Source organism: Vidua chalybeata, chromosome 21 (assembly GCF_026979565.1).
Source record: "Vidua chalybeata isolate OUT-0048 chromosome 21, bVidCha1 merged haplotype, whole genome shotgun sequence".
Taxonomy (NCBI): domain Eukaryota; kingdom Metazoa; phylum Chordata; class Aves; order Passeriformes; family Viduidae; genus Vidua; species Vidua chalybeata.
The window spans coordinates 839,028-850,549 of record NC_071550.1 but is presented as its reverse complement, the minus strand read 5'-3'; the positions used below and the strand labels follow the sequence as shown (position 1 = coordinate 850,549).

General features: G+C 48.5%; 1 protein-coding gene across 5 annotated transcripts in view; it reads left to right on the top strand.

Annotated features, from left to right (window-relative positions):
• The first annotated feature begins 2 nt into the window (after positions 1–2).
• GAPVD1 (GTPase activating protein and VPS9 domains 1) overlaps positions 3–11,522 on the top strand; it is a 29,316-nt gene continuing 17,796 nt past the window's right edge. For 2 of the 5 annotated variants that reach the window (XM_053962458.1, XM_053962459.1), the window contains exons 1-5: positions 6,790–6,989; positions 7,336–8,179; positions 9,312–9,398; positions 10,514–10,648; positions 10,765–10,954. In XM_053962458.1, coding sequence (XP_053818433.1) covers positions 6,805–6,989; positions 7,336–8,179; positions 9,312–9,398; positions 10,514–10,648; positions 10,765–10,954 — 1,441 coding nt within the window. In that variant the 5' untranslated portion in view covers positions 6,790–6,804. Of the gene's footprint in view, positions 88–565; positions 702–818; positions 868–1,593; positions 1,613–6,789; positions 6,990–7,335; positions 8,180–9,311; positions 9,399–10,513; positions 10,649–10,764; positions 10,955–11,522 lie in introns of those variants that run through there. The other 3 variants (XM_053962457.1, XM_053962456.1, XM_053962460.1) reach the window with 3 other exon arrangements.

Below are 11,522 nucleotides of genomic sequence, written 5' to 3'. Positions count from 1 at the left end.
GCACCGCGCGGCCGCTCCGCCGTGCCCGGCGCGCCCCCCTCGCGCCGCCCCATTGGTTCCACCCGCCGGCCGCGGCCACAGAGAAGCGTGAGCCAAGCGGAGCGTCCCCATTGGCTGGGCGGGACCACGGCCGCGGGGTGGGGGGGGGGCACTTCTGGAAGTTTCCATGGTTACCGGCCGGGGTGGGGGAATAACCCGCCGGTGGTGGTGGGGGGGGCGCCGCCGCTCCCGGGGGCACCGGGGGTACGGGCGGTACCGGGGCACTGCCGGGAGGGAGGTGCGGGGAAGGTTGGAGCCGGGCCGGCATCATGGCCGGGCCATGCGGGGTCTCCGGGCAGAGCCCCGCGCCGCCCCCGTCGGGTGTGAGGTGACACGCGCGTGCCCAGCGCCCTGAGGCGACACCGGGACCCGTCCCCGGGCAGCCGCCGCCCGTCCCGCCGCCGCCAGCCGGCCGCGAGGCTCCGCCACGTCGCGACACCGAGCCCCGCACGCACAAGCCGGGGCCGGGCGGAGCCGGGGCTGACGGCGGAGCGAAGCTCCGAGAGCGGCCCCGGCTCCGCCCGGCCCTCGCCCCGCTCCGCCTCGCCCCGGCCCCGCTCCCGGTGCCGGCCCCGGGACTACAAGTCCCAGGAGCGCCGTCGCCGCCTGCGCAGTGCCGCGCCCGCCCGGGCCGCAGCGGGAGCCGCCGGGGCGCTGGCCGGGTAGGGACACGCTCGAATCCCGCGACAGCGCTCGGCTTCCTCCCCCCGAGGAGGAGGAGGGAGCGGTGGGAGGCGGAGGAAGGCCCGGGGCCTGACAAAACCCTTTGGTTTTTCCAGGGAAGCGAGAGGGAAGGCGGGCAGCCGAGGAGAGACGGAGCCGAGGAGGGTATGTCGGGTGGGTTTATCGCGATAGAGCGCCCGGGAGGCGGGGGAGCGGTGCGGGGGCGGCGGCAGAAGTTGTCGGTGCGGTTTGCTGGCGGTTCGTCCGTGCCCCTGTGCCCTGGGCAGCCCTGCCCGCCCGGCCGCTCCGGGCACCGGCGGTCCCCGTGCGGAGGCATTCGGAGAAGCGGAGCCCTTGGAGCGGGGCCCTGGCGGCTCCGGGAGCCGCTCCTGCCGCCTCTCCCTCACGGCTTTTGTGTTGTGCAGGTTTAAAACTTGAAACTTGACCAGTGTGGTGACTTCCCTTTTTGGTTCCTCGCAGACCCCTGACGCTGGAGAACTCGAGGCGGGCAGTATCGGGCTTTTTTTCTTGCAAAGTCATGATACCGCGCTCCTGAGAGCTGTTGGGATGGAGCTCTCGGAGCGAGCATGTGACACTACACTTACTGATAGGTGAAGTGCTATTTTGGTGAACGATGCAGTTGACTCACGAGTAGAAGCTGCAATCTGAAGAGGATGGAAGGGAAATGGCACGGGCAGTACGCGAAATCTGAAATGCTCTGTAAAAGCAGCAGGATGGTGGCTTCAGGACGCACTTTTCAACTGCTGCTGCTGAGGAGGGTTCCAAAATATTTAAGATGCTCAGCACACGGATTTTGATGTGATATTTGTCAGATAATGGAGAACATACTCTCCTCAGTAGCAGCTGCCCTTCCTGGTGGATGAGAAGGGAGCTGCTCTCAGGAGAACAGGTTGGTTTTGTCAGTTTGAGCAGCTTCAAGTTCTGCACTTGTTCTGGCTAAAACTTTATTAGTGTGACTCTCACCTAAAGGGAACTCCACTTGCTGGCATCACAAGCAACTGGAATAGATTTTAGCCTGGTTATGTGCTTTTGTTGATTTTATGCAACATGGCAATGCCGTAATAGATAATTTAGTAGCCAGCTGATCCTGTGCTTTACTGATGAGTTCTGTTACGGGGCACGAGAAACAAGGCTCTCCTCACACGTGGATGTGGACAGTTTGTCCAGGGCTAGCTGAGAGCAGCCTCTGGGCAGAAACAAACGTGAGGGATGAGTTTCTTACTAATGACAATTAGACAGTGGACCCGCATTTTGTGTGTTACAGGCGTGTTTGAGCTGGTGGGTGCTGTACCGTGAGGGTTCAGCAGTGAGTCCTAGGTCATGGTGAACCGTCCTGCTGAAAAAGATCTCTTCTAGCTCAGCTGTGGGAGATGGGCACTTAGCTTGTGTAAAGAAAAAGGCTTGTGGTGAGAGGCTACTATAAATACTAATGAGGAAAGAGGTACTTCATCAGGGCTGAATTAGCTTGGAAGCCATTCAGGCTTGCTTAGGAGTTATTTTTCTGCAGGATGGAGTGATTTTGCCTTGCCCTGCCCTGCCTACGTTAGATGTGCCCAAACTTGCTCTGGAAGTTGAGTCTTGCGTAGCGAGACTCAGGAGGAGCAAGTAACCCTGAGCAGGAAACACAGGAGGAGGAAGAAGGATCTGGTGTACCAGCAGTATTTACCACTTTACTTAATCTCTCTGCTGTCACCTGAATCACAGAAATATGCAAGGAGATGTGGCTCGTTCCTGTATGCCACAGGACAAAGCCACAGACATTGTCAGGTGGAGTTCAGCTCCTGAAGATTCAGTGTTGTGTTCTCCAGGGCTTTTAGGAGTGGGAAGCAATCTGTGTCCCGTGTCCATCAAAGGAGAGACTGCCTTGGGTTCTGAACAAATGTGTGCTGCCAGCAGGGCAAGGCATCTCGGATGCTGTCAGGTCATGCAGTCTTTGTTGTTGATATGTGGAGCATCATGAAGGGAAATTGTCTGAGTTGTTGTGCTAAGCTGCTCTTGCTGTGTCACAGTTACTTGTAGGTTCCTGAGTAGTCTTGAAATGACTGACAGAAAATGGAAATGTTTCCATATCAACGTGAAATTCCAGGATTGAAAAGTAATCTGCACATAGCACAATCTTACATATCTGTTGTTCCTTCAGCCACAGCAGGCTGTTGGATGTCTAAATATCCTAAAGTGACTCCCTTATACAGCTGTGTGCAGATATCTGCTATTCCAGGTGTTGTGCGTGGTAGCCACAAACCAGATTGCTGGATAATTACAGGCAGCTTTTTGTTTATGAGCAGCTGACAAGGTAATCTGACAAGCGAGGAATCAGCAGAGGCTCTGCTCCAGAGCTGTTCTGTGGCGTGTCACTGAGTGTTGGCTGTGGCCAAGTGCTGCTGAAGCTTTGGCCCAAGAGCTCTGGAGTGCACCTTGTGGAGCCTGCTCAGAGGATGCAGCTGCTGTCTTTTTGTACTGCTGTAAAGGGAAGAGGTTTTGGGGAGGAGCAGTGTGTGTCAGGTAGGTGTGTTAGTGGTACAATAGCTTTTTCTTTCAGGACAAGCTGTGTTGGTAATACCAGTGTCTGAAGAGAGGGATAGCGTGTGCATCTTGCCCAGCTGGGTTTTTTGGGTTTTCTTCACTGAGCCTTGCTGAAGTACATTGTGTGTTAAACTGCTGCTGTACATCCCTGATGTTCTCAGGTGTCTGCCAGGGACCTCAGGTGAAGACAGAGTTGTTTGTGCTCTTGCTTGCTGTGCGTGTGTGGCTTCAGAATAATTAATTTAAAAAGTGGTGGAAGGCAGTGATGAGGTGTTCCTCTCCACAGAGCTGGATCTCAGCAGCAATCCTTGCAGATGAGCCACTTGGATTTTTATGGAGGTTACCAAGCTGGGGAAGCTGCTGATCCCGTTTTCTTGTACATAGGTGAAAGCTGCTGTCATGCAGATTCCTGTGGATTGAGAGGAAAATCCTGTGGATTTTCACAGCTCTTGACAAAGCAGTGGCACACAGTGACCTGCTGTGGCTCAGTTCTGGATCGATTCTCCTCTCGCTTTCGTTATTTCTGGTGTTCTGCAGCAGAGGCAGATAAGACACACGTGGGCAGTGGCCAACTGATGGGATGTTATCAGGTAGTCACAGGACCAGTATATTTAGCAGCACAGATACAGCTAAGGGAGCTCTTTGGAGCCTTGTTTTGGGCCTGGAGTTCAGAGAGGCAATTAGTTGAAAAGGAGAAATCAGAATGCACGGCACTTGGCAACTTCCCACAGCTTCTCAAGGCCTCAGTGTCTGCTCTTCGTCAGGAGCTGCCCAAGTTGTTCCTCTGCTGGGTGCTCACCTCACCTTCCAAGCAGGGGTGAGGTTTCTGCTGTCACTCTTTTTCAGGTGACATCACCAATGGTACAATGCAGGAGTGTGACCTCTTTTTGCTGGGCAGGTGGATTAGTGCATGTGTAACAGGACTCTGGACTGTGTGGGACTGCGTGGGCTGCTGCAGACAGGGCTTTTGGAGCTTGCTCTGACCTGGGCAAAGGAGGAAGGAGCAGAGCATCTTCCTCAGAGGCTTCTTAGGGAGCTTTGCCCATCCTTGATGCTGGAAACATCTTCTCTAATAAAAAAAAAAAAAAAAAGAAAAAGACCCTAAGTGAAACTGAGAGAAGTTTCTTGTAAGTGTAGGGAGCACCTCAGGAGCTGTTTAATCAGCTTGTCTGCTCTTAAATGGGGTTGTTACACAAAAATAGAGACTTGTTTTGAAATTTGGCAAAACAAAGGCATAGGACTGTAGGCAGAGGCAACAGGCTGTTCCTAGGGGTACTCCATGTGGGCCTCCCCTTCCTTCCCAAACTTGCTTAGAAGCAGAAGATCCACTTGGACTGACTTTCTGTCCAGGAAAGTGGAGACTGTGGGTTGACACCTGAAAGTGGAAAATGCCAACTAAAGCTGTTCAGGTTTGGTCGAGTATGAGCAGCTCTTGAACACAGCCCTACAGTGGGAAGCTCTGAAAGGGCAGAAGGCAGCTCTGCAGGTCTTGTTTGTGTGTGTTTTTATGGATTCAACTTCTTTTTCCTGGCTGATAGCATGAGCTCACAGCCTAAAAACTGGTTACTACTGTGTTTGCAGGCAGTAGCAAGTTTACTGCTGGTTTGTTTTTTTTTTTTTTTTGCAAGCTCTTAAATTCTGAGACTAAAAATAAATTTGTTGCAAGAAGTTGATATTTGTTTCACAAAGAACTTTGGCAGTAACAGCAATGTTTCTTCTTCTAATCATTTCTCTGAGACTGTCCTAGTTAAAAACATCTGAATTAGCACATCCTTCAAGTTCCTGTCGTAATCTCATTTTTGGATGCATCAGCTGTAGCCTCTGGTTAGGGTTGCTGAATTTGGTTTGGGGTCTTTTTGAGTTTGGAGGGGTTTTTTAAAAAGAGCTTTATACCCAATTTTCTGTGCTTACTAGGAATGGCCTTTAAACCTTCAGGTGTAATAAAACTGAATTTTTTTATGCATTGTGACAGCTTTTCTGTTCATGTATGCCTGGCTTCTGGTTGTGAGGTTAAAACTATAGATGAAAGGACTTAATTACAGAAGGAGCCGTGATGGTTGTCAGTGCACCTGGTTGTCAGGCTGCAAAAACCCAACAAATGGGAAACCTGTGCCTAATTAGGGAGCTAATCTGTGTTCTTCAGTGAGGATCACCTGCTGCTCTGCTGAAGAGTGAAACACAGATCTTTAAAACACTAGCAGGGGAGAGCACTGGGCCAGCACGTGGTATTCTAGCACATTATTTGTAGTTTCTCAAGCATGGTCTAAATGGGTTTGTGAAACAAGGCTTGTCCAGAGTCACTGCAGGTTGTGGGAAGTAAGTTTTTATTTTAATGTAGGATTGCTTTGAAGGGTTCCTCACCAGAGCCCTCTGACATCTCCATACTGCTACACACGACAGGTACATTGTGGTCTGTTACAGGTGGTATCTACATCAAACCCTTGTCCTTCCCAAACTAGCTGGTGTGGCTCTTAGTTCTGGTGGGGAAGACATGAAGCAGTTAACCATCAATTGCATGATCTGCATGATTGTACCTTTTCCTTTGTCCATATTAATGCACTTGATGGGGCTTTTTCCTCCCAGACAGTTAATTTTTAGATGGATTTTCTCCTGGAATGTGTCTTGTGTGGTGCAATACTCTACTGAGATGTTTTGTAGTTGTGAAGTTAAAACTGATATTACATTCATACAGAGCAGGAGTTTGTGTAGATTTTAGCCCCTGACGTGCTATGAAAGCCTATGGTTGTTTCAGTTTTTCTCACTATAAAACAACATTTTTGGATCATGGCCCAAAGAAATATTCTTCTGAATTGAAATATTTGAGGAATTTTTTCTGAATGAATTCTACTGTTGAGCAAAGTCTCTAAGCTTATTTCCAACTACTGCCTTATCTGGGTGTTGATACTCCTTGGTTTGTGGTCTGGTGGGTTTTTTCCTTAATTAGTAATATTGTTATTATTTAAAAAAAAAATATTTTTTTTTAGCAGAAAAGAGCAGCATTGAGAGCTTGGTGCTTCTGGTGCATAGATGAGAGAGGCAACAGGCCAGAGAGATTCCAACACCCAGATCCTTGGGTAGTGCTGGGTTATGTGGATGGGCTTTAGGATGAAGGAGGGGTGCCCGTTCCCCAAACAGCCTGTGGGAATGGGGGCTGGTCTTCATCTCCCTGACCTTGTGTCACCTGAGCTGTAGCCAGGCCACGTGTCCCCAGGTAAGGGCAGGTTCCCACCTCGTGTACCTGAGGTGTGGTCAGGGTTGTGGCAGGGCTGTGCTCCTGTTCCTGCTCACCGGGGCGAGCTGAAAATACCATCTGCTTGTCTGCCAGTGTCCCTGAGGAGTGACAGCAAATGTAACCGGCCCTGGAAAGCTTGCATGAATTCAGAGAGTGCCTCGTGCAGGCTGGGGGATTTGAGGAGGGGCACAGCAGCGTTCCCTGCTCCCTGCCTGGGAACAGGGAACAGCCTGTGCCCGCCGCCCGCCCGCGGGGCTGGCAGGGCTCCTTCCCTCCCTGCTGGGGCTGACCCGCTCCCTTCTGTGTGCCAGGGGGGCTGTGGCACCATGGTGAAGCTGGACATCCACACGCTGGCCCATCACCTGAAGCAGGAGCGGCTGTACGTGAGCTCGGAGAAGCAGCTGATCCAGCGGCTCAACGCCGACGTGCTGAAGACGGCGGAGCGGCTGTACCGCACGGCCTGGATCTCCAAGCAGCAGCGCATCAACCTGGACAGGCTCATCATCACCAGGTACTGCACAGCCCGCCCTGCTGCCCCCTGCACCACTCCTCACAGCCTGCAGCCCTTGCTGTGCTGGCCATAAAAATAGTCAGGCTGTAAAGCAAACCTCAGCAGGGGAATCTTACACCGAAACTTACTTGTTGGCCATTGAAGCAATTATTTTTTAATACCTGTGTCTGTTTTGCTTCTGTTCATGAGAGCAAACTATCCAGAATTTGCAAATAATTTGTAGTAACTCTCTGGAAAGACTTCCTTCCTCTGTGGCAGCCTGGTTAATAGATAGATCACGTGGCATCTCGTAGCAAGTTTGTTTACTTAAGAGTTACTTAAAGTGTTTCAATGTTTTTCTTTAAAGTGCTGAAGCTTCTCCTGCTGAATGTTGCCAGCACGCAAAAATCTTGGAGGACACACAGTTTGTGGACGGGTACAAGCAGTTGGGATTCCAGGAGACTGCTTACGGAGAATTCCTGAACAGACTGAGGGAGAACCCCAGGCTTATTGCGTCCTGCCTGGTTGCTGGAGAGAAGCTCAACCAGGACAACACCCAGAGCGTCATTCACACAGTGTTCACCTCCATTTACGGCAACTGCATCATGCAGGAGGATGAGAGTTACCTGCTGCAGGTGCTGCGGTACCTGATTGAGTTTGAACTGAAGGAGAGCGACAACCCCAGGCGGCTCCTGAGACGAGGCACCTGTGCCTTCAGCATCTTGTTCAAGCTTTTCTCTGAAGGACTCTTTTCTGCAAAACTTTTTCTTACTGCTACCTTACATGAGCCAATCATGCAGCTTCTGGTTGAAGATGAAGACCACCTGGAAACCGATGCAAACAAGTTAATCGAGAGATTCTCCCCAGTACAGCAGGAAAAGTTATTTGGAGAGAAAGGCACAGAAAAGTTCAAGCAGAGAGTCCAAGAGATGGTTGACTCCAACGAGGCCAAGCTGGTGACCCTGGTCAACAAATTCATTGGCTATCTCAAACAAAACACGTACTGTTTTCCTCACAGCTTGAGGTGGATTGTGTCGCAGATGTACAAAACGCTGTCGTGTGTGGACAGGCTGGAGGTTGGCGAGGTCAGAGCCATGTGCACAGATCTCCTTCTGGCCTGTTTCATCTGCCCTGCCATCGTCAACCCCGAGCAGTACGGCATCATTTCTGATGCTCCTATCAATGAGGTGGCAAGATTTAACCTGATGCAGGTATGATTCACAGTAAGGCACTCTTAAAAATACATAAATGGCTTTTTTCTTCCCTCTAGAACTGATGCTACTACAGTAAAAGTGAAGGTACTGTCTCTCCTACTTATAAAATGAATGCTAACGAAATATTTGTGTTAATTGTTGCTGAAAAGGCAGGCTCCAAAATTTATCTGTTTGCTTAAAATACTGGCTTGAAAAAACTGACAGCATGTATTCCTGTATCCCTTAGAAGAATTGAAAATATCCTTTATAAAAGCTGTTTTTAAGGGATGGAAGCTAAGGCATAAAAATGACTAGAAGATGAATTCTGGAATGTGTGAAAAAGAATGTTATGCTGTTCTTGCTAATGTTAAATATTATGCCAGGTATTGCAAAAAATAAGAAATACTTTGCTGAAAACCCCTTGTTGTCTGGCAGTAATGTCCAGTGCTCTACTTGGAGCATTCCCCAGCCCTCATGACCAGTTTTTGTCATTATGCAAACACTTGGACAATTTAATGATATTACATAGAGGAGTCATCTGAAGGTGTTGAGCAACACTTGTCTGACTGAGGATGTTCCTCCACGTGAGGAACAAAACCTGCTTTTTACTGTAGTCTATAAAGTGGGCAGGGAGTGATTCTTACAGTGCAATCACGCAGCAATCCTCTCCTGTGTCACTGCTCACGTGCTGTAGCAGAGCAGTTGGCAGCTCTTTAAATTGAGGGTTGCTTTGCAGTTGGGGATGAATAAGGGATATGTGCTCTGAAATAAGAGTTAGCCCTCCTTAGTAAAATATATGCAGCCTTTGAAAATCTCTAGGTTTAGATGACCTAGATTCAACTCTCAATTCTGACGTGCTGCAAAAACAAAACATGCTTTGTTCCTGGGAGGGGGAAGTATGGATGGTCACAGCCTACTGTGTGTGCACATTTTCTTGTTAAAGGCAATGACTGCTTTTTTTCCTAAAGCTTCTTGCATTTTTGTCTTCCCTGAAAGCAAGCACAAATCTCTGTCCACTCAATCAGAAGTATTCCTTGGAGTATTAAATGAAAAAGGATTTAGAATGCAGGAGGCTTTTTGAATATTTTTTTTGTAATCAGGTCCATCATGGTATGAAAGGCTTATTCTGTGTACTACTTTTTAATTTCAGGTTGGGAGACTTCTGCAGCAGCTGGCAATGACAGGCTCTGAGGAGGGAGATCCACGTACGAAGAGCAACCTGGCTAAATTTGACAAAGTAAGAATCCAGGCTGAAAAAATCCAATACATCATCATCCTTCTGCAGCCTCCTTTCTCAGACTTTGCAAAGGACTTACCAAGTGTTTAATTTCCAAGTTACATGTAATCAAAAGCAGATTAAATCCTGCACAAAGCTGGGAAAAAAAAAAATCTTGAATACTAGAATTAAGGGTTGGGGGTTCTTGCTTCTACTCTGACCTAATACTTCTTAAAATAAAATATTTTTTAAAATTAAATTAAATGGTATTTTCAACTGAGCACTGTAAGTGTTCAAGGCCAGGTTGGACAGGGCTTGGAATAACCTGGTCTAGTGGAAAGTGTCCCTGCCCATGACAGGGGGTTGGCACTGGATGGTCTTTAAGGTTCTTCCAACCCAAACCACTCTGTGATTCTGTGAAATACTGAATTACTGTCTGTGGTTTTTCAACTGAACCTAACAAAACATTTGATCTGAAAACAGCCTTAGTATAATGTCTGTTTTAACACCAAGTAATTTCTTAGTGCAAGTAACTTCTCTTTCTTTTTTGCATAGTTTTTCTTTTTTTATTCAGCTTTTGCTCTCAGTATGGATCATCCGTAGCCGTAGAGCAGTTCCCTTCATCAGAGCAACAGTGAAGCTGATGGCCTTTGATAGATTGTCAAGTGTTTAAAAACCTGTTGGCATCCTTGGTAACCTTGTATCTGTCCAGGTTTTGGTAATTCTAGTTGTTACACAGTCACCACACAAAGCTACACGTTTATTGTACAAGTAACATTTTCACTCCGATTTGAAAGTGATGTCCTTGCTTCTTTGTTTCATTTTCAGTCTGTGCTCAGCAGATTCTTCAGGAAGGGCCAGTTTACTGCCGTTATTTTTTTTCCATTAAATTGTAAGAGGACACTTAAGTAAGTAACACCTTGGAATGCAGGAAAGGAACGAAGGAAATGCTAAAAGTAACTGCACACTTTCCTTGCTTGCTTTTCAGTGACCTTAAAATATCTGCCATTTTATCCCAAGATTTCAGAAGTAGGAAGCGAAACTTAAATTATTCTGTAAACCACTTAACTCCTGTCCCAAGTTTCATTCCAAACCCGAGGGATGGTGTCTCATTCGTGCTGTCTGCTGTCTCTCAGAGCTGTGTTGCTGCTTTCCTGGACGTGGTGATCGACGGGCGCGCGGTCGAGACTCCCCCGATGTCGGCCGTGAACCTGCTGGAGGGGCTGAGCCGCACCGTGGTGTACATGACCTACAGCCAGCTCACTGCCCTGGTAATGCCTCCTGCCCCTGGAAAGGGCCACTGTCAGCCTGTTCCCTTATGTTCCACCTGGGCAAAAGCAGGCTGGTTTGCACTGCAGCTCTTACCCAGACGATTGTCCGTGTTTAGGTTGGCTTCATGCGGAACGTGATGTCAAGCGATCAACTTAAGGAAGATCGGATGGCTTTGGAAAACTTGCTGGCAAATTTACCCCAGAACAAACCAGGGAAAAGCAGCAGCCTTGAAATGACTCCGTATAACACCCCCCAGCTTTCTCCTGCAACTACTCCAGCTAACAAAAAGAACCGCCTGCCCATAGGTAAGGAGGGCGAGTGGAGCTCCCCTGTGATTTCTGACACCTTGGGCATTTCTCTGCCATTTTCTCAGTCATCTCTTGGGCCTACTCTTCACCTACACCTTCAGTTCCTATTTTTTCTGTGTAGATGGTGAAGAATTTTTCTTAAACCAGAATTTTTCTGAAAATTTTTTCTTAAGGTAACTTCCTTAGTGTCTAATGCAGGTGTGGTGAATGACCTTCATCACTCCAGCCTGAACTGGAGAAGATTTCTGGAGGGGTTGGTAGTCACAAGGGTGGTGGTTGGCAGTGATAATAGAGGGAAGGTTTGAAGGTGGGAAGCAGATCTAGGGGGAAAATTGCTTAGGAAAGTAGTAAGATGGAAGCAGAGGCATTTAATTAGTTTAAACTAGATAGAATAGGGATAGAATAAGTTTAACATTTTTGTTAGAGAGCAAATGGACAGGAGGGTGAACAAGCAGGAGAAGGACTTTCAGAGTATGTGCTGAGAAGAGAAGGTTTGTCCTTTCTCCATTCCTTGCCTGCTCTAATTCCAACTGTTAGTATTCTGGAATGCAATTTTTGTTTTTTC